Source organism: Zonotrichia albicollis, chromosome 35 (genome assembly GCF_047830755.1).
Source record: "Zonotrichia albicollis isolate bZonAlb1 chromosome 35, bZonAlb1.hap1, whole genome shotgun sequence".
In the NCBI taxonomy this organism is placed as follows: domain Eukaryota; kingdom Metazoa; phylum Chordata; class Aves; order Passeriformes; family Passerellidae; genus Zonotrichia; species Zonotrichia albicollis.
Window position 1 is genome coordinate 1544037 of NC_133853.1, and position 27606 is coordinate 1571642.

A 27606-nucleotide genomic window follows, 5' to 3' on the forward strand; every position below is an offset into this window, starting at 1 on the left:
GCCTAGACAAGAACGACAGTTCTTTCCCATAGGAATTAAAGCACAGAGCCCCAGTGCATCATGGTCAGATGGGAAATGGCCCTTGGCATGTCAAACTCAGTGGGACCTGTCAGACAGTTCCCAGGAGGCCAAACCAGGCAGACCTGTTCCATGTTCCCTTGATTTCATGGAACCCCAATATGTTACCATGGTCTCCTTGATTCCAGGAGGTCTGGCAATGTCACAATGGCTTCTTGGTTTCATGAGTCCCAACAGAGTCATAGGAGTCCCTTGGCTCTATGCTGCCCCATTGTGTCACAAGTGCTCCTTGTTTATATGGACACCACAGTTCTGTCACTGACCCTTGAATCCACAGGGCCCCTGAGTTGCACAATGGTCTCCCTGATTCCTGGATTCCTGGAATCCATTGTCTCACCATCGTTTCCTTGGATCTCCATTGTCACAACTGACCCATGGTCCCATGAGGTTCCGTAGTGTCACCATGGTTGCTGTCAGAGACTGGATGAGATCGATGTCCTGAGAAACCTTGGGATGCTCGGAATGCCCGTGTGGGGCCAGGGCCGGGTCAGGCCTTGGTTTGTGGTGGGACACAGCCCCACCCCCAGCCCTGGCCTAGCAGAGCTGTCAATCACACAGCAGAGGATGGTGTTAACCCAGCTCTGATTGGCTGAGCTGTTATTCAATCAATCAATCAATCACACTTAGGCAGCTGGTGCTACCCTGGCTCATATTGGACAAGCAGCTGGCAGTCCCACACCAGGGCTGTGCCCATGAAGGCCCAGGTGGTTAAAAGCCAGAGCACAAGCCAAGTCCAGGGTCTGGATCCTGCCTTCTCCTGGGGTTCCTCTGTTGGTGATGCTGGAACCCAACAGTTGGTACCTATGGGCGTCTCTTTCTATGGATCTTCTGTCTTTCTGTTGTTCTCTAGTCCTTCTCCCTCTAATCCTACATACCTGGAACGTTTTTGGGTAACTTCACATGTTAATGGTTAAAGGATTTTACATTAAATGTGTGGGAATCTGAGGCACAGAACCCAAGCCTGGGAATTCAGGAGTTATTCGGGAATTTAGCTACTTGAGCTGGGCTTCTTGTGGGACTTTTAGTATCCTTCTGTTCCTCACCATTGGGTGAATAAACCTTGTCAGTCTTGCTGGTATCATTTGCTCCCTTTCCTCCAGTGATTTTAACAAATTTTTCAAGGAAGAACAACAAAATATTTTCTTAACACTGGCCACCCATAACAGCCATTTTCCTCATCAGTTCTCCCATAAGTTGCTCAGAGGAAGCTGTGTCCAAGTTTCCAAGAGTTCCTCCAGAGAGACCCACAACCTCCTCAGTGGAGGGAACCATGCTGTTGTCAAAAGCACTTGGGGTCAGACAACAGTGACCTGAACTCACTGTGCCAAAATAATGTCGCAATCTGGGTAAGATAATTGTTAGAGAGATGCCCCAATTAAGGTAATAATGAGACCAAATCTACCGTGGATTTTATTGAACAGTAAATGTGAGGTAGAGAGAGATGGAAAGAAAGAAAAAAGGGTGGACATCAAGGGAGTGACAGAGACAGAGACCTCCCCTGGGGCAGGGCAAGTGTGACATTGTCCCCTGTGTGTGTGGCCTTCCCAGGGTGGGGGTTTTACACCTGAGCCAGTTTGGGTAAGGGGGGTGGTGTTCATCCCCTGAGCAGGGATTACCCCACTGTTTCAGGTTGCAATGCAAGATGTAACCAAATGCATGTTTTCAATCCCCATCTTCATCAACTGCTATAAACAGGTGGGGCAGGGTTCTTTATCTCTTCCATGACTCAGCCCTGATAACGCCCTTCAGGGGAGATATCTTCTGTGAATGGGCCATTGAGTGTCACTGCAGGAATGATAAAATTCCATGATCCCATTGATTCTCTGCCCAGGGGGAGGAACCAAGCATTCCTGCCTGGATATAAGCTGAGGCTGGCAACACCAGGCACAGCTTGCCTACTGGATTCCCAGAGGAGGACAAGAGCTCCATAACCACCACTGGACCTTCAGAGGAAGACCAGACCCTTCTACAGGATCACTGCTTGGACAGAATCACCTTCATCACCCCAACAGGACTGCAGCCACCATTTAATGGGACTGCTGCCACCACCCTGACCAACAGGGTGTCAGGCTATATCCTGACTCTGTCAGTTTAAGGCAGTGCTTCTGTATCATTGCCTTCATCTTAATTTTCCTCTTAAATTGTAATTCTGACTTAGACTCTCCCCCAGGTTTCCCTTCAAACCAGTACAAAAGACAATGTACTCACTGCTTATCTTCTTCTCAAACCACGATTTCCCATTCCCAAACCTTGATTGGATGGAGGAGGCTAAGAGGTACAGGAAGGAGCCCTGGGATACCCAGGCAGGTGAGGAGGAAGTCAGTGCCCCTTTCCCCCTCTTTCTTGCTCCATCTCCCAGCCCAGCACAGGCCCTGGCTGCAGGACAACCCTGCTGCCAACGCTGTCCTGCTGGGGATGCACTGGGGGGATCTCCTTCCCCTTCCCTCTGGCACGGAGGCAAATCCCATTCTCTCCTTGTTCTTCCTCCCCAAGGGAAGGAGCTGAGAATGGAGACCATGGAGGAAAAATCTCCATGGCAGAAACTCATGGAAAAGGCCATTTTGAGTGACTCCACAGTGCAGAATTCCAATGGGAAGGAAAATCCCCAGAGATTCCACAGGAAGAGGGGCTGCAAACCCAGCCCAGGGTGCTCTGAGGAGGAAAGACCCACCCTGAGCCAGGAAGGTGGACAGAGCTTCAGCCAGCACTCAGAACTGGTTGTCCCTGAGCAGCTTCATGATGGGGAGATGTCACCCTGGTTTTTTAAGATTTTCTAAGCCTTCTGATGTTGACATTCTTGTAGTGAACTTTCTCACACACTTTCTGTAAATAACTCATTGTTTTTCATTTCTTTATGGAGGAGGAGAGAGTTGATGGACTGTTGGTTTTACCAGTGCCATTGCAGAGGTGTCAATGTCACCTTCCAATCCACTGTCACTTTTGTAAAACTGTAAGTATTGGAGTCAGAATAAAACTTCCCTTTTTTCCCTTCCTCTTCAGAGTGGTGGTGTGCTTGTGTTCTCTCGAGTCCTTCAGCGACATGTGGTGACCGCCGAAGTGTATTGCAGCCAAGGCTGAGACACGGACAGCGGATTGCGGTGAGATTTTTCTCCCCCTCCTTTTGGTGCTTTGCCTGCTCTTCTTGGGGCAATGGAAACCTCTGTGGTTTTCCAGGATGATTCCCTCATTCTGGATCTTTGGAGAGGGGTCCTGGAGTGGAAACAGGTGTCTGTTTCCTGGGATGATTTGGAGATAATTCTTCTGTGGGCCCAGGAGCGAGGGTTTTTTTTGGACCCCGCAAAGGCGTTCAATAAGCAGGAGTGGTCTCTCCTGGGGGTCCACCTCATGGAGGCCCTCTTTGATGATTGCAGTGTAGACGTGGGACTGCTGCTGGTGCAGTGGAAGAAATGTGAGGAGCTTTGGCGGGGGTCTGGTTCTTGTACCCTCGGAGTTCCCAGGGAAGCCCTTCTATCTCGGATGTGGATGAGGAGATTGAGCTCCTGTGTGATGGGGAGTCCCCCTCCCCACCCCACGACGGTGTGCTGGGGAGTGGCCATTATCTGCCCGGGGTGGATTGGGCTCACAGCCAGCTGGTCCCGGGTCCGGGGGGCTCTCTGGATTCGGTGGGCCGTCTTCAGCCTGCCTCGCCCTGTACGGGTGGCGGGGCGGGGAACGGGTTGCCCTCTCTGTGTGCCTTCCCGGCCTTTAAGGGTCAGCCTCTGCCCCGACTTGAGGCTGCTGCGGTGACTTTTTGTCCGAACTGCGGTGTGTCCACCACGTTCCCCCTGAGCGCAGTGGGGGTGGGCTCTCCCGCGCCCGAGTCGGGTTCGTCAGCGGGGGGAGCGATTTCGCCCTCCTTCAGGTCTGTGCAGCCTGCTGGGCATGCGCAGTCGGTGGAGGCAGTCAGGGGCGGGACGTTGCCCGCCTCTGGGTCTGCGCAGACTGCTGGGCATGCGCAGCCGGTGGAGGCAGCCGGGGGCAGGGTCGGTGCTCCGCCCAGCCCCGCTCCGGTGGGCGGGCAGCCCGTCCCTCTCCGCTCGGTGGGGGCGGTGCCCGCTGCGGGACCTTGCGGCTTGGGGCGGGCTCTCATAGGGGGCGTACCCGTCTCCCTTGTGCCGCCCCGCAGTGACGCGGCTCCGCGGGCCGTGCCTCCCTCGGCATCCCACTCCGCCCCCGCATCGGGGGATGGGGGCCTCGCACCAGCTTCGTCCGTGGCCGTGCCGGTCTCGTCCGGCACCGTGCCAGATCTGCGGGCCGTGCTGGCAGCTGCGGCTGCTGAGGCGACCCCTGCCGGGGCTGCAGCGCAGCAGGGGACTGGGGTGTTTACCTTTAGTGCAACTGCTGACGCGGCCGGCGGGAGGCCGGTGGGTGCCCGGCGCCTAGGCGCTTTCTCGTCAAGTCTTTGGACGCTTCCTGCGTGCCAGGTGACCGTGCGTCCGAGGTACCCTGAACGTTTCTGGCCAGAGGCGAAAACCGTAACTGACGAGATGAATGACCTTGTCTCCTCCCGGCATCTGCAGGGTCGGGGGGCGAATTCCTTTGGCTCTGCCGGTGCTGCAGGGGGCGCAGGGACGAGTGGTGTTGCCCCGGCTTCCAGTCAATCCCTCCCTCTTGTCTCTGGGGGGCCCAAGGCTCGGGACACAGCAGGTGCGGTGGCTTTGCCAGGGGGTCCTCAGGCTTTCCCTGTGCTCAGGGGCGTCACTCATAACGCTTATGAACCCCTTGCATATAAGCTGGAGAAGGAACTCAGTGAAGCGGTTGCTCAGCATGGTTTGGGGTCTGCTGAGGTTATGCACATTCTTCAGAGACTTGCTCGGGACACGCTGACACCTCACGATGTCCGTTGTGTGGCACATTCTCTTTTTGACCCTGTGCAATTTGGTGTTTTTGAGACCAAGTGGTCTCGTCTGGCAGCCCAAGAGGTGAAGCGGAATGCTGCGCTGGCGCTGGAGGACCCCAGGCATAGGGTTGTTGCTGACATGCTGATGGGGACAGAGCGTTATGAGAATGTTCAGGGGCAGGTTGGATACGATCCCCTTGTGCTTCAGCAATGCAAAACGCTGGGCATAGGAGCAATTGTGCAGACCCTGGAAATGGCTGCTCCGAAGCAGCCGTTTTCAACTGTTGTCCAGGGGGATGATGAGCCTTTTATGGTATTTGTGGGAAGGTTGATTGTGTCTGTGGAGAGGCAGGTGCCTGATCCTGTGGCGAGGGAAGTTATGATTGCAAACCTTGTCAAGTGCAATTGTAATGAAGCTTGTAATAAGGTTATAGCGGCTATGCCTGGTGATCCTAGTATCTGGGAGATGGCAGAAGCCTGTGCAAACATCATTCCCTCACGTCGGAAGATGGCCGCTGTGGCTGCCGCTGTGCAGCCGGTCTGGGCAGCACCGCAGGGCAGGCGGCCACAGCAGGGGAATGCGCAGTCTAGCAGGAAGCGGGGGAAGAAGGTGCAGAAGGTCAAATTCCCCATGTTCTTGTGCGGTCGGTGTGGTAGGCCGAATCACATGTCTAACGTTTGTAAGGCGACTGTTCATGCTAATGGCCAGGCTTTCCTGGGTTCGGGAAACGTGAAGCGGAGCGCGCAGCAGGAGGGGCGCGCTCAGACACAAGCTTCCCTCAAGACCCAGGTGCCGATGGAGGTCTCCTTTGCCGGCTTGCAGCCAGCACCCGCGGATCAGCAGGCGTGGATGTCTGCACCGCAGCAACAGTTGTCTTAGACTCGTCTGAGATACGCAAGGTTCCTCTGGCTGCCTTTGGTCCCTTGGGTGGGGGCATGAGTGCTCTCCTTATGGGGAGGTCCAGTGCCACCCTTCAGGGCCTCATTGTGCACCTGGGGCTCATTGATGCAGATTTTACAGGACAGATTTGTGCCATGGTCTCCACACCCACTCCCCGTCACAATCCCAAAAGGGACACGGCTTGCTCAACTTGTGCCTTTTAAGTCTTCTGTTCACAGGACAGTTGACCAGTCACGTGGAGCTGGTGGTTTTGGATCCACCGGGCCTCCTCAGGTTCACTGGACTGCTGTCCTGACCAAGGACCGTCCCGAAATGCTGTGTACCCTGTCCGTTCCTGGTGCGACACCATCAGAAATCCACCTCCGCGGGCTTCTCGACAGCGGTGCTGACATCACTGTTCTCTCACTTGCCGCCTGGCCCTCGGAGTGGCCCTTGGATCCGGTGGGGACATCTGTTGTGGGCCTGGGAGGGATGGTGCAATGTTACGTGGCCCAGCAGCCCGTGCTGGTCATGAACCCGGAGGGAGAGATGACCTGGGTTAGGCCTCATGTTACTTCCACTCCTGCCAACCTCTGGGGGAGGGATGTTCTGTCTGCCTGGGGGGTGCGTATCGGGACGGATTTTTAATAGGGGCCACTGCAGTGAAGGGCGCAGAGTGTCCTACGCCTCCTATACGGTGGCTGGTGGACAAACCCGTTTGGGAGAAGCAGTGGTCCCTCACTGATGATAAATTAGTCGCCCTTCATGATTTGGTGCAGGAGCAGTTGGACCAGGGTCATCTGGAGCCTTCTAACAGTCCTTGGAACATTCCTGTCTTCTGTATCAGAAAGAAATCTGGGAAATGGAGGTTGTTGCAAGACCTCCGGAAGGTCAATGCCGTGATGGAAAGCAGGGGACCATTGCAGGCAGGCATGCCATTGCCTACCATGCTTCCTGCAGGCTGGCCAGTCCTCATTGTGGATCTGATTTTCGATTCCTTTGCATCCCGATGATAGACCGAAGTTTGCCTTCTCGGTGCCCGCGATTAACGAGGCTGAGCCCGCACGGAGATATCAATGGAGGACATTGCCTCAGGGTATGCGTAATTCTCCTGCCATATGCCAATGGTATGTGGCCTGTGCCTTGTCTGGAGTTCGCAAGCAGTTTCCTGATGCGCGTCTGTATCATTATATGGATGACATTTTGGTGGCCGCGTCCACCCAGAATGAGCTGCTGAGGATTCAGCCTCGGTTGCTCGATGCTTTGCATGCTCATGGACTGCAGGTGGCTCCAGAAAAGGTCCAACAAAAACCACCTTGGAAGTACTTGGGGGTCAAGATTCTGGAACGGACAATCTGTCACCAGGAGGTGCAATTTGTGCATTCTGTGAAGACACTGAATGATGCTCAGAAATTGATAGGTGTCATCACTTGGTTACGTCCGTATTTGGGATTAACCAATGCACAGCTGTCTCCTCTGTATGATTTGTTGAAAGGAGACTCTGATCTAAAGTCGCCTCGCACACTGACCCCTGAGGCACGTAAGGCGTTGGAGGTGGTTCAGCAAGCTATTTCGGCTTGTCAGGTTTATCGCATTGATCCCTCCGTTGATGTCACTGTGTTCATCACCACTCCAGATTTGCATCCCACAGGTATCATTGGTCAATGGAGTGACAAATGGTCTGATTCCTTGCACGTTCTGGAATGGGTTTTCCTGCCCCATCAGCCGCAGAAGACGGCAACTACATTGTTTGAGCTAATTGCTCGCTTGATAATCAAATGCCGACAACGGTGTTTGCAATTGATGGGTGCGGATCCTGCAGAGATCATACTCCCAGTGCAACGGGAGGATTTTGACTGGAGCTTTGCAAACAGTGTGTCCCTGCAGAGTGCTCTGGAAAATTTTTCAGGGCAGATCACTTATCATCTGCCCAGCCATAGGCTGTTGCGTATGGCGAAATCCACACAAATTTCTTTGCGGCCCAAGAATAGTCAGGAACCCGTGCAAGGACCCACCGTCTTCACTGACGGTTCAGGGAGAATGGGAAAGGCCATTGTTACCTGGAGGGATGGATCTGAGTGGCAGGTTCTGGAAGGCCATGAGGATGGGTCAGCCCAATTGGTTGAACTGAGGGCTGCTGTCATGGCATTTGAGAAATTTTCCCAGGAACCTTTCAACTTGGTCATGGATTCCGCCTATGTGGCTGACATCGCACAGCGGTTGGGTCGTTCAGTTTTGAAGGAGGTCAGTAATCCTGCCTTGTTTCATTTACTGAAGACCTTATGGTGTTCCATTCAGGCCCGAGTTCATCCATTCTATGTTCTGCATGTGAGGAGTCACACCGATTTGCCAGGTTTTATAGTAGAAGGTAACGCGAGGGCTGACAAGTTGGCTAACCCAGCGTGGGTGGCGCCTCAGCCTGATACAATCACACAGGCCAAGGCATCGTATGGGTTTTTCCACCAGAACGCACATACCCCGCAGAAGCAGTTTCAGCTGACGCCAACTGAGGCTCGTGACATTGTCGAGTCATGTGATGACTGCCATGCGCTTGCTCCACCTCTGCCAGCAGGGGTAAATCCCAGAGGCCTTAGGGCCTTGGAGCTTTGGCAGACCGATGTCACCCAGGTTGCTGAGTTTGGCCGGCTCAAGTATGTGCATGTCACTGTGGACACGTTCTCCTCTGCGATGTGGGCTTCGGCTCACACTGGGGAGAAGGCCCGTGATGTCCTTGCCCACTGGAGGCAGGCCTTTGCCGTTCTGGGCATACCTTCTGCTGTGAAAACTGACAATGGTCCTGCTTACGCATCACAAAAGGTGCGGCAGTTCCTGCAGTTGTGGGGGGTCTCGCACAAGTTTGATATCCCTCATTGTCCAACTGGTCAAGCTATTGTAGAACACGCTCATGGTACTCTGAAGCGGGTTCTTCAAAAACAAAAACAGGGAATGCAGGGTGAAACCCCGCACAGTCGGTTGGCAAAAGCTTTGTGCACGATCAATCATCTCATTGTGCCGCAGAACTCAAATAACCCTGTCATTTTGAATCACCATCTCTCCTTACAGGCTGCAGACGAGGCACATCAGCCTCGAGCGAAAGTTCGGGTGTGGAATTTAGTCACCAAACAGTGGGAAGGTCCCTATGACCTTATTGCTTCCGGGTGCGGGTATGCTTGTGTATCCACAGATACTGGGGTACGCTGGGTACCTTCAAAATGTGTTCGCCCTGACCTGTGACCGCAGAGACAGAATCCAGCTGACGGGCAAGATGGAAACCGTGACCAACCTGAAAGGCATCAAGCGGGGGAATCATTGAGTGATGATTCGGGTGCAGACGTTGAGAGTGATCACTCCGATGACTCCTCTGCAAGTGGACATTGAATGTTGTTCATATTTTCCTTTTCACATTGTTCATTTCTTTTCCTTTTTCTTTTTTAAACGGAAAAGGGTGAGATGTCACCCTGGTTTTTTAAGATTTTCTAAGCCTTCTGATGTTGACATTCTTGTAGTGAATTTTCTCACACACTTTCTGTAAATAGCTCATTGTTTTTCATTCCTTTATGGAGGAGGAGAGAGTTGATGGACTGTTGGTTTGACCAGTGTCATTGCAGAGGTGTCAATGTCACTTTCCAATCCACTGTCACTTTTGTAAAGCTATAAATATTGGAGTCAGAGAATAAAACTTCCCTTTTTTCCCTTCACCTTGAGTGGTGGTGTGCTTGTGTTCTCTCGTGTCCTTCAGCGACATACCACATTAAGAAACCCAATAGATTTTCCTCCAGGAGGATACCAGCAGTAGCATGATGCCAATGTTTTCCACCCCTTTTCTGTGTCCTTTAAGAGTTCCACAGTGCCCAGCAGGAATGAAATGACCTGTGATAATGTGATTTGAGAGCTCTGTGTTGTTCGTTGCCGCATGAGTGTTCATGACATGCTGATCACCCCACTCGTGACTCTGTCGAGTTAAATTCATCCCAATTCTGTGCAAACAGCAGCCCTGAGATGCTGAGAAGAGCAAGGACAGTGGGTGGGTGTGCATGATGGTTTTGCACTGTTGTAAATCTTCACTCTCCCAAGCTGAAAGACTATTTCAAATATACATCTTAAATGAAAATATATATCAAAAAATAAAATTGTCCAAAAATACATGTGCATTTAATTTCATGCATTTTATATATTATATATTTTGATTAATATAATATAATATAATATAATATAATATAATATAATATAATATAATATATATTATATTATATTATATTATTATGAGATCATTTTTGAAGCCATTGCTTGTGGGGGATATTAGATGATCTCCTAGTGTTTGTACATTTTTGCTTTCTGCTACTGCTGATCCTAGCAGCAACTCCCTGTCAGTTCTTCCAGGTCACTTCACACAAAGGGATTCCATCATTTCAGTGCCTGTGAGAGCTTGGCACTGAAATACCAAGTTGATTCCCAGCTCTCCAGCCTCCTTCTGGATTTTGGGGCATCTCAGCACTTGTGTCCATGGCCCTCCCTTCATGCCCAGCCTGCAGCAGTCACAGTCGCTGCTGCCTCCCCCTTGCTGCAGCTCATTTGCCAAAGTGCTGCCAAAGGCAGCAGAGCTGGCTCAGGATCCCTGCTGGCTTCTGCTCTCTGGGATGAGCTTCAGGGGGACACTTGGAGCACTTTCCTAAAGAGCTGCCTGTGGGATGAGGGATTTGTCCTCCCTGGGTGGCTCCTGCTTGGATTCTGTGCTCGTGGAGCCCCAGAGTTTTCTCAGCAGCCTTGGCAGCGAGTTCTGAGCCAACGTGGGGCTTTGCTGCCAGCCCAAATCTGCGCTTCCCCTGCCCAGCCTGAGTGCAGGTGGGGCATGTGCTGGGCATGGCCGGAGATTGGCATGGCCAAAATCCTCCAGCATTTACATCTGCTCATGGCTTTGGGTAGCACAAATCTACACTTACTTCAGTTGAAACATTGCAATTATTGCAGATAGTGACACCCACACTGCTAATGTACAAATACACAAACATAAACTAATGTTTAAAAATGAAATTTATTTTAAATTACAACACCTGTGCTAGCTACCAATATAGAAACACAAAAATACCAATTTATGAATAAAATCTAATTTATTCTGAGAATTGTGCTATGTGAATATATACAGATATCAACTTCAGTGAAAAAAAAAAAACTTTATTGCAACCCTCTGCAACAACTCACTGCATACAAATATTGAAGTTACTGAATTGAAGTTTAACAATCAAATTTATTACATATTACTACAACTGTACAGCCCATATACAAATACAGAAACATCAATGTCCCTCTCTAAAGAATCTCAGATCCAGAACTAAATAAATAGAATTTTAGAACTATACAACTCCATACATAATAAATAGAAGTAAATACATATATAGGCATAACAATATAGAGATGTAAATATGCTTTACATATTTCATGACATATAACATGACAATATAATACAAACATAACAAACGTGTCCATAAATACACAAATATCAATGGACCAATAAAAAAATCCAGACATCCCCAGCAATAGAAATGCACAGCTACAGAGCTGTACAAGTATGTAAACAGATGAATATACACGCATCAACATAACAATATACATGCATAATATCCCTATACAAATAGCAGTCAGTGTATGTAAATATCCCTATACTTGTAACTATCCAAATCTAACTACACATCCATAAACAGCTCTAGATCAGGAGGGATTGCAGCCGCCGATGTTCCCAGGCTCTCGCTCAGTCTCCTCCTCCCGAGCAGAGCAGCTCTCCTGGACAGGGACAGCAGATGGGACATGTGGCAAGCAAAGGGAACACTGAGTGAGTGTGGGGATGTTTCCCTTGGCAGCAGCTGTGCTTCCATCAGGGAAGAGGAAACGTCAGAGCCTCCCCAGGAGGGTCAGAAGGAAAAGCAGCCGAGCAGGCCAGGCTGTGGTGAGCTGTTCACTTCTTTCTGGCATCCCAGTTGCTCTGAGGGAACTCCCTCATGCCAGGTTATTGAACCACCTCTGCACTTATCAAGACGGTGGCCCCCAAATCAATCAGCATTTATGTCTCCAGCTGCTTGCACCAATGACAGGGAATGTCCTCTAACAGTGCTGGGGCACAAAATTACCTTGCGCAGGTCATCTGGCAGGGCCTTGTTCTTTCTGCACTTCCTGCATTTCTCCTTACCTTCCACTTGGAATTTTTACAGCATTTCTTTTCTTTCCCCTTGATCATTGCTAAAATGTGTCTTTATCTTCCAAGTTTCAGTTTGTTCAGTGATCTTGTCAAGTCTTTTCTCAGAAGCTTTTACCATGGAATTGAGTGTTAATTTCAGCAATTTTGGTGATTTTCTGTGAAATTTATGCAAGTGTTCTGTTCATTGGGCACCATTTAGGAAGGTGCAAAAGAGAAAAAGGATGTTCTGTATGTCAGTTCACTAGTGGAATATTCATGGACAGAGAGAGTGATTAGTTGAATTTTACATCTACTCCTAACCTGAAAGTGCAACAGGTAATTTGAAGAGAAATTAAAGCCCGAATTCTCCTTCTACCAGCCTGTATTCAAATGTAAAGTAAATAGAGCAGGGTGAGAATGTCAGTGTTCAGTTCCTGAAGTGCCTTATGAATGGGTTCTTAAAGTAATGGAGATAAAATCTGGGTGAGAATTCCTAATTTCCAGCCACTCACTGTCAATTTCGTTGACTCTGAAAACAGAGATGTGCACATCATACCTTATCAATCCATTTGGGGATGTTTTAGGTTCAGATTCTCTGAGGCTTTAGATTTTTAGATATCTAGACAATGCTTCCAGGAATCTAAATAGCTTTCAGAAATTAAACTTTTCTCCTTTTTTCCTCAGTCTTTGCACTCATGGGCACCAGAGACCTTCAGAGAATGGATTCAACTCTAATCCATCTCCAAGCTGAATCTTCCAGCTGTGTTCACACTGGTGGTTCGTGTGTCTGTTCTGCATGGTGCAATTTTAAAATTTTCGTTCCTTATTATCTCTGCCTTTCCTTTTCTCTTTTAGCTTGCAAATGCATACAGATGTATCAGAAACGATACACCTAATTTCTGATGCATCAGTTCCTGTCTAGCAATTTCATTTTATCCTGTTCTGATGTTATGCTAAACTTATATGTTTTATTCTAAGTGGAGTCCTGTTTTCTGGCATGTGGAAATTTTACAATGCAATGCTCTCATTCACCTGCTTTCATGAAACGCTTCATTAACATTAGCACAAGTAACTGTGTGATTCCCTTCTGCTTTGTAGATGATTTGGGAAACTCAAGTCCTGCTCAGTTACAGAAAAACATACATGGTGCTTGGTCATTCCCCTAAGAGCTTAAGTTAATGGTAAACAACTGCAGCTTATTAATTTCACAGAAATTGGGAGAAAAGACATTGCAAATATTGAGGAATGTAGTGCAATATTGATGGGCATCCCTCAGTTATCCAGACAGACTGATGTCACTGGCAAAATTCCCTCTTTTCCAAAGGTTTTCATTTGCTTTGGTTGTGCTTCGTATGGCTGCAGGTCACATTTCCCTTGGTTTAAGGAAGTATCTTGGCAGTTAATCTTGGTAATATATCTTGCTAATTCTGCCCTTGGAGGAATTACTCAGTTCTGCAGTCCTTATTACACGCCCTGTTCTAAAAGACATTTATACTGTTTTCCCTCTCTCTGTGTTTTCACACTTGTTCAACAAGGTTTTCTTTCTAAGAATATTAATCACAATATCCCAAAGGATTAAAAAATGTTTAAGTATATTTCCCTAAGAATTTACTAAAGAACAATAATAATAAAAAAACAACTATATGCATGCTGGATGTAAAATACAAACAGAAATAAACTTGAGTGTTCTCCCAAAAACCTTGAGAAAAAAAACCATGTATTCTATAAAACCCAGAGTATTCATCTACAGCATACAAAAATAGGCATGTTCTAGAAGAGAAAATTCGTGCAACAGTTCTGCACAGAATTCTATGCTTTCAAGCTTTTTGCCCTGCAGGGGCAGTGCCATTCTCTGAACTGTAATGCTCTGAGCATGTTCTGCTCACCATGGCAGCTTTCTGCTCTCCCTGGTACAGATCATCCTCCCAGCAAAGGGGGAGTGCAGCCACCACAACTCGCAGCACCTTCCCACACAGCAAGAACCCGAAGGGGAGAGATGGCTTTCCCCAGCGGCTGCGGGTTCTGATAGTGCCACCTCTCAGCTGCCGAAAGACTGAATTTCTGTGTTTCAGTGAGTTAGTTAATTGAGCCAAATGTTCTGTTATATAGTGGTGTTATGTTTGCCCAATTATCCTATCATTAAAAAGAACCAAACAATATTAAAAGTAGTAACAATTTTAATGAAATAATTAAATATATATATATATATATAAATCAGGGATAATTTGGTTCAAATAATAGCGCATAAGTAAAAACAACCACGGGGTACGGAGGGCAGGGTTCTTGACCCTTGCCACTTCACGTACAAGCTTGCCAAGTGAAAATCACCCCTTATATGCCATATGTGAATGCCATCTCCTCCTATTTTCAGTTCGTCAGTTTTCTGTCTCTGCCTTCATTACCACCATTACCACGCATGCGCCACCACTCGGTTTGGTGGTCGCACAAGTCTTTGGGGGTCGTCACTGATGAAGGCCCTGTAGTCTTCTTCGTTGTCGTTTAATTCACCTTTGGGTTACACATGTGCACCAAGCCAGTAAAATATAAGCCAAGACTAATGTATCACTGCATCTACATATCTAAGCAATAAGTCCTTTATAATTAGCATTTTCTTGGACCCAATCAGGTTCTTGTTCATTTTTAGCAACTGTATCTTCAGCTTCTTTCCTGTGGTCCTTGAGAACATCTGCTGGGAAGGGGGGGTGGGTGGAGCCCCTCCTTTCGCTCTCTTCTTTGGCATTACAACTTTTAACTATTAACTGTTTTATTATTCTCAAATATTAATTACTGTATCAATATTGATTACTGTTTCAATTTTTTATCAGCACGAATCATACCTATTTATCACAGGGGTATGTTCAAGTGTTCCCCGAGTTATTACAGTTAACTCTCCCCTATGTTGTGCTCTCCTACCCAAGTGTCCCTCAAGGAATTCCCTCCCTCCTCACCAGATTTTTCCCTATCTGTCAAGACAACCCGGCCCCTTTGGCCCATCCATCAGCCCAAACCCTACCCTTTGTTCCAGAAAGTTAGTTCCCTGTCCCTCACCCTAAGATCCAATCCCTATCCCAACACTCTCTCCTCCCCTTGTTCTGATTTGTCACACACCCCAAGAGTCGCTTATTGGTTACTATATGGTGTCCACCTCCTGTTTTTGAAAGATTTTAAAAACCCGTGCACAGGGGTGCTGGAGGTCCTTTCAACATCTGTTCCCTTTGGGAATTCTCAGCTGTGATCCTTCCCCCTGCCTCTCCTGATGAATTTGCTGCACTTTACACCACAGAAGAGCCTCCTCTGCTTCCTTCACTCAGCCTTCCAGGGGTCTCTACTGCTGGGCATTTGGCCTAGAGGTTCTGGCTCAGGCAAAACCCTAACCTAGCCAGTTCCCCACTCTTGCCATTGTCCCTGGAGCATCACAGAGGTAGCCAGGGCTGCGGAGGGCAGTGACAGTGACCCATGCTCTGGCATGTCACAGCCCTCAGAGCCACACCTGCCAGGCCACAAGCCCCAGCCCTGGTCCCCACTGCGGCCTCAGGGGCTCCTGGGCATCCTCACCCTGAGTGCAAAGGCAGCCTCAGGAGCCCCCAGGGCGCTCTGGATCCAGGCTGCAGACACCCTAAAGCCAGCACTGAAAGGGACATGGATGGGGACTGCAGCTGGATCTTGCAGTGCTCACCACTCCTGACTACTCTCTAAGTGAACCCAAACCTCATTTGCAGCACCTTGAGCACATTTACCCTGCTCGCCCCTCCTGGAACGTGGTGTTCTCACATCATACACCAGCCCTTTGCAGGGAGTGACCAGCTCCCAGCTGCTCTGCTACCCTGGCCTTACTTTCTCTTTGCCAGCAATGAACTTAACGGATACACTCCTGAGAAACATAGCACAACATTTGCCTCTCAAGAGCTCTGTGGCAAAAAAACTCCACTAATTCCTAGTTTTTGCACAGAGAAGGAGGTCCTGACATAAGGCACAGGCAGGGCTCTGGCATACGAATTACTGAGCCGCAGGATTCCTCCCGTTGTTCCCAGCTGCTTTGCTGATATTTTAGAGCCAGTTCTGGACAGGGGCTGCTGCTGACAGGGTAGGAAAATTTGGAGAAAAAAAGGTGTAGGAGACAACCAAAAAAAAACCAAGGGGGGAAACCCTTAGGAACGCAGAGCACAACAGAAGTCCTTGGAGATGGTTCAATAGAAAATGCCACCAGCAGTGAGCAGAGCCTGAGGTTGCTCACTGCCACCCCAGGGACTCCTCAGTCCCCTGCTGGTTTGTGTCTGATGCAGCCCTGCCTGGAAAGGGCTCCAGGCTCTGGTGTTCCCAGCCTGCTCCAGGCTACATTCTTAGCAGCGCTGAAAGAAGAGATGAAACAAAGAGCCATTTACTGTCCCACCTGCAAACTCTTCTCCTTCAGTGCCACTGCCAGAGATCATCCCTCTGTCAGCTTGGCACTGTGCTTGCTGCATCCTCCTCCCTGTCCCTTGCATCAGCTCCTGCACATCATGAGCACTCGCTGTCTCACATCATGAACAGAGAGAGCAGTGTCAGAAGAGCAAGGAGCGCATTTTCTTGGCCTTTTTAACGGACACAAGAAGCATGAGTCCAAATAACTTTGTCGTTTGATCCTGCCCTCTTTTTTGTTAACTCTTTTCTACTTTAATGCAAAAGCCTCTTTTCCCATATGGATGGAATGATCTGGAATTGGAAGTTGCTTCAGGCTGTCAGGAACAATGGGAGTTTTCTCTTGTCTCTGTGATAAATAGGTATGATTCATGCTGATAAAAATTGAAGCAGTAATCAATATTGATACAGTAATTAATATTTGAGAATAATAAAATAGTTAAAAAGTTTTAATGCCAAAGAAGTGAGAGAGAGGAGGGGCTCCACCCCCGCCCCCTTCCCAGTAGATGTTCTCAATGACCACAGGAAAGAAGTTGAAAATACAGTTGCTAAAAATGAGCAAAAAGAGAAGCAAAACCTGGTTCAGTCCCAACAAATGCTAATTATAAGGGACTTATTGCCTTGATATGTAGATGCAGTGATATGTTAGTCTTGGCTTACATTGTACTGGCTTGATGCGCATGTGTAACCCAAAGGTGAATTAAAGGACAACGAAGAAGACTACAGGGCCTTCATCAGTGACGACCCCCAAAGACTTGTGCGACCACCAAACCGAGTGGTGGCACATGCGTGGTAAAGGTGGTAATGAGGGTGGAGACAGAAAAGTGACAAACCGAAAATAGGAGGAGATGGCATTGACATATGGCATATAAGGGGTGACTTTTATTTGGCAAGCATGTACGTGAGGTGGCAAGGGTCATTGAACTCTGCCCTCCGTACCCCGCGGTTGTTTTTGCTTATGCACTCTTATTTGAACCAAATTATCCCTTTTTTATATATTTTCTAAACTATTCAATTAAAATTGTTGCTACCTTAAATATTGTTTGGGGTTTTTTTTATGATGAGATAATTGGGCAAACATAACAATTTTGGTGCCAATACCCAGGACTCTCTCAACTCCGGTGAGGTGAATAGCTTCTGGGAAGGAGCTCCAACCAGACTTTAAAAGTGGTCACAAGGCTAGACCACTCTCTCTTTGGAAAAGAGAGTTTTCTTTACAATAACGCATAAGCAAATCAGTTTTTAAGAGCGCGCAAGAGAGGCTCCCATCAGAGTGCCGGCTTGTAGGAGAGAGAGTACCCATAGAAAACTTCTTTGTGCATGAAGACCCTCGTGAGAAAAGGAGGCTTTGAGTATCATGGGGTTTTGGGTCAGGGGGCGGCTGTATGTGTGTGTGAGTGTGTGTGGAGTGTCTGAGACGGGGGCTGGGCAGTCCCGGGCCCCCAAAGTGATTGGGACCTCCCAGTACTGCGTTTTCGCGTTCTCCGCGAGGAGACTGGCCGGGAAAGGAGGGAAGCGAAAGAAAAGTGAATGAGTGGGGACCCCGGGAGGGTTTGACCCAGGGGGAAGGAGGGGATCCCTGGTCCAGGCACCTGTGGGAAGGTCCTTGGGCAGGAGGGATTGACTCAGTAGGGAGACTGAGAAAGAGAGTGAATGAATAGGTTCAATTTCCTTGGAGGTGCTGGTAGCAGGCAATTTAGTATGTGATTAGATGGTGAGAGGACGGGGCTAATAGATTTAGAAAGAGGGAGAGAGGAGTGGAACAAGTAGATTGCAGAGGGAGACATAGGAGTGGAACAGGTAGATTGAAAACGCAGTGTGACAGAGTAGTAAGTGAGGAAGTTGAGCCACGGAGTGAGTGTGGGAAACTAAGACTCTCATGATACCGGGGATTTCTTAGTTTGTTGCCGCCAGAAATGGGTCAGGGAAAAAGTAAGTTCCTTGACCCAGGGGCTGTGGATTGTAGGAAAAATTTGCAGTGGTTTGAGGTATCTGGGAACCGTGAGGGGGGTTCTCAGGGGGGAGCATTCCTCAGGACAGCCCACCGGGGATGATAATATGGTTTGGGGATGAATGGGAATCCTGAAAGGAAGAAAATCAAGAAAATCAGAGGGCAGTGCCTAAGGGACATAATATAGGAAAAGCTTTGAGTGAGCATCAGAAAAAAATATGAGTCCCCAGCAGAATGGTTAAAAAGATTAAAAAGAGACTTGCAATTATATTCAGGTATAGATACTGATATTGCAGTAGGGCAGGTTCTGTTAAAAATTCAGTTTGTGACCAGATCTTGCAGTGACATCAGAAAAAAGCTGGGAAAAATTAGAAGATTGGCAGGACAGGGGACTGCAAGAGTTACTGAGAGAAGCACAAAGGGTGTTTGTAAAGAGAAAAGAGAAAAAGCAGAAAGCAGATGCCGGAATTTTGGTGGCAGCAGTTCAAGAAACAGCAGCTTTGAATACAGAAGAATTCGCAGGGAAAAACAAACAGCGGATGTCAGGATCTATTTTTAGGAACATAGGACCTGTGCATTTTTCCCGCCCCAAGAAAAGACACTTAAAAAAATTCTTGCCCCACTTTGAAGGGTGCGGGACCCACCTGTTTTTACTGTTATAAAAAGGGGCACCTGCAAAAAAATTGCAGAAAGAAACAGCAAGATGAGAAAACTTCTCAGGAGAATCAGAGAAGTCAAGAGTTTTGTTTAATGAAGAGGAGCAAAATACAACCAGAACAGGCCTTGATAATAAAGCTCAAAGTCGTTTCTCAGAGTGAAGAAGTCATATTTTTAGTCAATACAGGAGTTTCTTGGTCGACGGTGAAAAAATTACCCCAGGGATGTGAGATAAGTTGTGAGCGAGTTTCAGTAATCGGAATTACTGGAGAGGCTTTCCCTGTTCCTGTAATAAAAGGAGTGCAAATTGAAACAGATGACAAATTTGGAGTAAATGATTTATTGTTGATACCAGAGGCCGAGAATAATATGTTAGGCAGAAATCTAATAATAGCCTTTAATTTACAGATAAAACCCTGTGAAGGAAAAATTAAAATTTATTCTTTAACTGAAGGAGATAATCTAGAAATTAATGACACGGGTTGGCATTCAAGTGAAGTGGGAAAAAGTTTAGGGTGAAGGAGTCTGGTCCCCTTAGTCCCTCCTGGTCAGCACAAGCTTGTGAATTTTATGCATTACTCTGTGCATTATTAATACTAAAAAGGCAAGAAGGGACTATTTATACAGACTCCAAATATGCTTTTAGTGTAGTACATACTTTTAGAAAAATTTGGAAGGAAAGGGGACTTATAAACACTCAAGGGAAAGGGTTAATACCTGGGGAATTGATAATTCAGATATGTGAAGCTTTAAAAGGCTCAAAGAAAATAGCAGTAGTTCATGTAAAGGAACACCAGAGAGGGAGGGATATTAGAATCAGAGAAATATTTTGGCTGATGAAGAAGCAAAAAGAGCGACCTTAAGAAAGGGAGATACTGAAATAATGACCTTAAAAAAATAAAACAGAAATTCAGCAGGAGACACTTTCCCTTCCGCTAGAAGAATTGGCAGCTATAAGGAAATTATGAGCAACATTTAAGGAGGGAACGTGAGTTTATCCTGATGGTAGGATTATGACGCCAAAACCAGTGGCACATTAGATCTTAGATAACTTGCACAGACGGACACACTGGGGAACAAGAGCCTTTTGTGATCAGTTTTATAATTTTATGGGTGTATAAGGATATTTGAAATTGGAAAAATTACCCAGGGGTGTCTTACCTGTCAAAGGGTAAATAAGAAAGTGTTAAAGAGTCCTCCCTCTGGAGGACAAAAAAAAGAACAAACCAGCCTACAGGCCATTTGAAAAGATCCAGGTTGATTTTGTAGACTTGCTTAAAGTGGATTGGTTAAAATATTTTTTGGTTATAATAGATCAATTAACTCAGTGAGTTGAAGCATTTCCAGCAGCTTGGGCCACAGTTCAAACAGTGGCTAAAATACTGTTGAAACATGAAATTCCAAGAATGTGATAATATGGTGGGATTTAAGTGGATTTATATTAAACCTGATTTATTAAGAAGGAACTAAGCATCCTGGAGTGGCTACAGACCGCAGTTCCCTTGAGCTCAGGGGCAGAAGAACGCCAGTGGAAAAAGAATAAAAGACTTTCTGAATCGGTGGGAGCAGCCTAAAAAGATCGAAGATCTCCTTCAGGACCACCCACCAGCAACATTATTAGAACTGATTACAAAATTGCAATTTTAGAAACTGAGATTGTTGTCGTGTGTTTTAAACTTCCGGGTCCCTTACCCAGGTGTGCTAAAACCCTCCCTTCACCCCTCGCCCCCTTGCTGAGTGAGTCCTGTCAATCAGGCTTAACATTCCAACAAGGCGTCGTGCGGTTGGGCAAGTTCAAAGGATGCCCCTCAGGCCTGAGGGTCATTGGCCTGTCTAGGTGTCGTTCGTCCCTTGAGACCCTGCGCCCCCCACCTGGTTGGTGGCTCACCTGTCCCCTCCCCTCCCCCTGAGTTTAAAAGGTGAAGCAGGCCATGCGTTGGCCATTATGTTGGAGCACTTCCCAAGATTCAGACCTGTGTCACCATGGAATAAACCACTGGATATAACTCTCCAGCAGAATCCTCTCCTTTTTTCTCTTCGCCATCACTTGAAGCTTTCCTCCTGAGGTAAACGGAGTCCCTAACAAGCCTGGACTTGTTTAGTGCCCAGCTGAAACCACCAGCAAGCTAAAGGTGTCTCTGGGGTGATGCACCACAGATGCCGCCTTTGGCTCAGCAGCGAGGCTCAGACTGGCCCAGGCCCAATCTAACTGGTAATATTGGGATTCATATTCCAATAGAGATTGATAACACCTGTTGTTAAAAGAGCTCAGGGACAAGTAAAACGTTGCGAGTGCAGTAAACATGGTTTAAGGTGTCATCCCTGGATATGTATTGTTTGTACACTTTGCTTTAACTCATGGTGGAGAGTAAAAGAGAAGAGAAGGAGAGACAATTGATTTGCTTGTTTTGTTATGTAATTATAGAACAGGTTGCTAGTGATTTTTTGGATACCTTTGAGATTGGGAGACGGGACCCTTTCAGCAGCAATTAGATTAATAGAGAACTTAGATCAATTGGTTCTTGCTATATTAGCTATAGCACAAATAAGAGAATAAACAGCTCATAATATTATAGAGCAGTGTCTCAAAATTGATAGTTGTGGTGGAGAAGAAGTCTATATACCACATAATAAGCACATTCCAGGGGCACATTGGCAGTGCGAGTGTGCCTATTGGAGGCTACGACTTAATGCACTCCCCACCCTTGAAGCAGAAAATAATTAGAAAAATCTTATTGTGGTTGGCACATCCCTGAAATTTTGGAAAATACAGGTTTATGGTATTCCAGCCTAATCTTTTCCCTGTTCTTTTCATTTTAATTATCTCTTCTTAACCAGCTAGAACTGGGAAATGGCATTTAAAAGGAGACAAGCAAAGTCTTTGGGTCTATGGGTACCAAGGAAACTAAAAGCACCAGTGACTAGATACTGGAATATTACCTTTGCTACCGAGAAGACTGGCATCTCGGCCCTTGGTTGCAACCCAAGGGGCCTTGAGAAAGGTAGAAAGGTAGATTTCCTGAAGATTATTTTCACTGTGATCATTCTGGAACCCTGGGCAGTTGGCTAAAGCCAGAGAGCCACACTGGACAGAGTTTCAGCAACGAAAAAGCAAACAAGGCAAAAACCAAGTCCCAGCAATTTCAACATTTGTGGCTATTGCAATCAACCTGTGTGGATTAAGGACGAGATGGAATCTGTGTTTGTAACACACCCATATGTTAGTTCTGCCTGCTACAATTGCAGCAGTGTTACAGATGTTTGTATTAAGGAAGGAAAGATGTATTGGGTAGGGAAAAATTTGGGATATAATGGACGAGCTCCTTATCCCCATGGTGATCAAATTTGCCCTCAGTTAGAAAGATTCGTTTGTTTTGAAAGAGATGATAATGGAAAGGATACAAGTATAGATATGGGAAATTGGGCACTAAAAGAAAAATTGAAAGAGAAAATAAAAGAAGAAAAAGAAATAAACGGAAATAGAGAAAAGAACAGGAGAAAAGAGTCAACAGAATTGGCTGAATTGTCTAAACAGCTTAAACAGTACTACAAAGATTGTGATTTGTCAGCCTCGAATAAGAATCTGTTTGTGGGATTGATGCCAGAGATTGCTACAGAATTGGGATTATCCAAATGTGGGATTTGTAGAGGTCTAAAAATGGCTGAAAGATGGCCATGGATAGGTGACAGCTTAGCTCCAGAGCAATTTCTAAAGTGGAACCACACCCAAATTAATGGAACATTGAAAAGACCTGAAGGATGGATTTCAAGCCATCAAGTAATTGGAATCATTTGTATAACTCGAGAAGGAAGGAAATTTAATAAAGTAGTAGGGCATACTCCTTGTATATCCACATTGGTGGTTAATATGGATAATCGTTCAAAAATTTGATGACCTGAAAATCCTGTTGGATATTGGGGACCAATAAAAGAAATAAATTGTGAATTGTATGAACAGATTAATTTATGCTGGTGTACTGGTTTAGGGCAAATTTGTTAAAGAATCTGCAAAGGAGGGCCCCTCCAGAAAGCGAAACCCACACGGCCCCTCCCCCCAACCGGTTCGGGAAAAAATTCCTCGAAGAGAGGTGGAAAGAACCTGTTTATTTGACTGGCCCCGCACCTCCCAGCACACAAAATGAACAATACCCAATGACACCTCTCTGAGAAAGATGGCAAAATCAGAAAGTCTCTTTCGGGGGCTGGTTGCTCTGTTCTGAGTCCCACCGGCACTGGGCCAGCTGCTGCAGCCGAACCTTCGGTGTTCCCGGGTCCCAGTTCCGAGCAGGTTCGAGGTGGTCACAGGAACAGGAGAGGAGAAACAGTCCAGGAAGCAATGTGGGCTGTTTAGCTAGAACTAGCTAATAAGCAGAGGCAGAAAGCAGAGCAGAAGCAAGAGCAGAAAAAGAGAGCAAGCAAAAGCAGCAAGCTGAAGCTGGAAGTGAAAAAACAGCCGTATGTACCGCTCTCCTCTGTGTCCCTGATAAGAGAAACCCAAACAAAACTTCCACTCTTCAGAGCCACTCTTCTTAAAGGCACAGAACAGATGAATGGGGATATACAAGCATCATAACGTCACCCCAGGACATTCCACCCCTTATCCCCATATCAATTTTACCCCACAATCAGATCTCCCTGAAGTACACATCGTGTTGTTCCATCTCTTTGCATTATCCACCACGTGCAACCTGGTCCCTGAGCAAAGACAACTCCACGATTGGGTTTGTCTGTACTCAAGGCAGAATTGATCCACACAGTCTTCCCTAACAAACCGCTGATATGTACCACTGGGACTTTCTCTCCTTCTACTACATTCAGGGACTCAGACTGGGCAGGACCTGCTCGGTTGGTGGAACCTCGGGTGTTAACTAACCAGGTGGTTTTGCAGATGCTGCTCCCAATTCTTGAAAGATCCCCCACCCAAAGCTTTCAGCTGGGTTTTTAGTAGTCCATTGTACCTCTCCACTTTTCCTGCAGCTGGTGCATGGTAGGGAATATGGTACACCCACTCAATGCCATGTTCCCTAGCCCATGTGTTGATAAGGCTGTTCTTGAAATGAGTCCCATTGTCTGACTCGACCCTCTCAGGGGTGCCATGTCTCCACAGAACTTGCTTTTCAAGGCCCAGGATGGTGTTCCAGGCTGTAGCATGAGACACAGGGTAGGTTTCCAACCATCCAGTGGTGGCCTCCACCATGGTCAGCACGTAGCGCTTGCCCTGGCGTGTCTGGGGCAGTGTGATGTAGTCAATCTGCCAGGCCTCCCCATACTTGTACTTGGACCACCGCCCACCTTACCAGAGGGGCTTCACTCGCTTGGCCTGCTTGATGGCAGCACACGTCTCACAGTCATGGATAACCTGAGAAATACTGTCCATGGTTAGATCCATCCCTCAGTCTCGTGCCCACTTAGAGGTGGAATCTCTGCCTTGGTGGCCTGAGGCATCATGGGCCAATCGAGCTAGCAATAACTCTCCCTTATGTTCCCAATCTAGGTCTATTTTGGACACCCCTGTCTTTGCAGCTTGGTCTACCTGCTCATTGTTTTGGTGCTCCTCATTGGCCCTACTCTTGGGTACATGGGCATCTACATGGCGGACTTTCACAGGTAGCCTCCCTACCCTGGTAGCAATGGCTTTCCACACAACAGCAGCCCAAATTAGTTTCCCTACACGTTGCCAGTTAGCCTTTTTCCACTTCTCCAGCCATCCACACAGAGCATTGGCTACCATCCATGAATCAGTGTAGAGGTAGAGCCTTGGCCACTTCTCTCTCTCAGCAATGTCTCGGGCCAGTTGAACAGCTTTGAGTTCAGCAAATTGGCTTGATCCACCTTCTCCTTCGGTAGCTTGTGCAACCTGTCGTGTGGGGCTCCATACGGCTGCTTTCCCCTTTCAGTTCATCCCTACAATGCGACAGGAACCGTCAGTGAAAAGAGCGTAGCGTGTTTCCTCTGGGGGCAGTTGGTTATAGGAAGGAGCCTCTTCAGCACGTGTCACTGATTCTTGTTCCTCTTCATCTGTGACACCAAAATTCTCACCTTCGGGCCAATTTGTAATGACCTCCAAAATCCCAGGGTGATTCAGTTTACCTATACGAGCGCGCTGAGTGATGAGAGCAATCCACTTGCTCCATGTAGCACTGGTGGCATGGTGAGTGGAAGGAAACTTGCCTTTGAACATCCACCCCAGCACCGGTAGTCGGGGTGCCAGGAGGAGTTGTGCTTCAGTGCCTATTACCTCCGAAGCAGCCTGGACTCCTTCATAGGCAGCCAGGATTTCTTTCTCTGTTGGAGTATAGTTGGCTTCAGACCCTCTGTAGCTTCGACTCCAAAATCCCAGTGGTCAACCCCGAGTCTCCTCAGGCACCTTCTGCCAAAGGCTCCAGGACAAGCCATGGTTCCCGGCTGCAGAGTAGAGCACATTCTTCACCTCTGGTCCTGTCCTGACTTGGCCAAGGGCTACTGCATGAGCAATCTCCTGCTTGATCTGGACAAAGGCCTGTTGCTGCTCAGGGCCCCACTGGAAATTGTTCTTCTTGCGGGTGACCAGGTAGAGAGGGCTCACGATCTGACTGTACTCAGGAATATGCATCCTCCAAAACCCTATTGCACCCAAGAAAGCTTGTGTCTCATTCTTACTGGTGGGTGGAGACATTGCTGTGATCTTGTTGATGACATCTGTAGGAATCTGATGCCATCCATCTTGCCACTTCACTCCCAGAAATGGAATCTCAAGAGCAGGTCCCTTTACTTTGCTCTTTTTAATGCCAAAACCAGCTCCCAGGAGGATCTGGATGATTTCCTGCCCTTTCTCAAACACTTCCGCAGCTGTGTTCCCCCACACAATGATGTCATCAATATACTGCAGATGTTCTGGAGCCTCACCCTTTTCCAGTGCAGCCTGGATCAGTCCATGGCAGATGGTGGGGCTGTGCTTCCACCCCTGGGGCAATCGGTTCCAGGTGTACTGCACTCCCCTCCATGTGAAGGCAAACTGAGGCCTGCATTCTGCTGCCAGAGGAATGGAGAAAAATGCATTGGCAATGTCTATAGTGGCGTACCACCTTGCTGCCTTGGACTCAAGCTGATACTGGAGCTCTAATATGTCTGGCACGGCAGCACTCAGTGGTGGAGTCACTTCATTCAATGCACGATAGTCCACAGTCAATCTCCATTCTCCTTCAGATTTTCGCACAGGGCAAATGGGGCTGTTGAAGGGTGAGTGGGTCTTGCTGACCACCCCTTGGCTCTCCAGCTCTCGGATCATCTTATGGATGGGGATCACAGCATCTCGAGTGGTCCTATACTGTCGTCGATGCACTATGGAAGTGGCAATTGGCACTCGTTGCTCTTCTCCCGTCAGGCATCCTACTGCAGATGGATTCTCAGACAACCCAGGCAAGGTGTTCAATTGCTGGATGCCCTCTGTCTCCACAGCTGCTATTCCAAATGCCCATCTGAGTCCTTTTGGGTCTTTGAAGTACCCACTTCAATGGTAGTCTATGCCCAAAATACATGGGACCTCTGGGCCAGTCACAATAGGATGCTTCTTCCACTCATTTCCCATTAGGCTCACATCAACTTCCACCAAAGTGAAATCCTGGGATCCCCCTGTCACACCAGCAATAGAAACAGACTCTGTCCCCACATGTCTTGATGGGATTAATGTGCACTGCGCACCAGTATTGACCAAAGATTTGTACTCTTGTGGTTCCGATGTGCCAGGCCAACGAATCCACACAGACCAGAAAACACGATTTTCCCTGGCCTCTACCTGGCCAGAGGCAGGGCCCCTCTAAGCCTGGTTATCATTCTTTCCCTGGGTGTATGTTTTGGATGTTGCTTCGAGAGGATCAGACAGGTCATCATCATCATACTTGGCCGTTTGGCTACGGGCAACTGGAGCTGCTTTCCTTCTGGTGGCTTCCTTCAGTTCACGCACCCGTCGTGCCAGAACAGCAGTAGGTTTCCTATCCCACCTTCTCATGTTTTCCCCACAATCATGCAGGTAAAACCACAGCTCAGCTCGTGGGGTGTATCTTCTCTCACCATCTGGAAAACGTCTGCCTTGGATACCAGAACCTCGGATCTGTACTGCTGAAATTTGGAGAAGGTCTTCTTTAATCTCCTCTCTAAGCTTTTTATGGTTCTCCTCTATCTTATCCTCTAAGTTCTGCCGAGGTGTTTCTACCGCTGTGATTCTGGCATGTGTTGGGCCTTGTACAGCATCTGCATATGCTTGCTTGGAGCTTCCTTGCCATGTCAAGCACAGTCTCACCCCTCTCATTCATGCCGAATTTTGCCCCAAAAGGCGAGAATAACTGCCTAAGAGACTCAATTTTAAGTCAGTATAGAGAGGAGTTATTTTATTAGGACGCGTCGGAGAAATCACAAAAGGGATTTCTGAGTATCTCATGACAAAACAAGCTTTTTAAACAATTTTGAATATAAAGTTACATCATATCTCATGCATAATCATGTCTTTACATGCATATTCATAGGAGGCGTGGTGTAGGCGGAGCGTAGGCGGAGACTTCTCTTTTGAGGATCTTTTCAGTGGTCTTTCCGGTGGCCTTCATCATGGGCAGGGGGCACCTGATGAGTCTTCCTCTTTAAACTTTTGAACTCCCATC

At 47.6% G+C, this 27606-nt stretch overlaps 1 protein-coding gene across 1 annotated transcript in view; it reads right to left on the reverse strand.

Moving 5' to 3' along the window:
* Nucleotides 1–11504: 11504 nt before the first annotated feature.
* The window catches only part of LOC141726445 (olfactory receptor 14A16-like), a 74452-nt gene continuing 58350 nt past the window's right edge, over nucleotides 11505–27606 (reverse strand). The window contains exon 2 of the mRNA XM_074531350.1: nucleotides 11505–11576. Coding sequence (XP_074387451.1) covers nucleotides 11505–11576 — 72 coding nt within the window. The remainder of the gene's footprint in view (nucleotides 11577–27606) is intronic.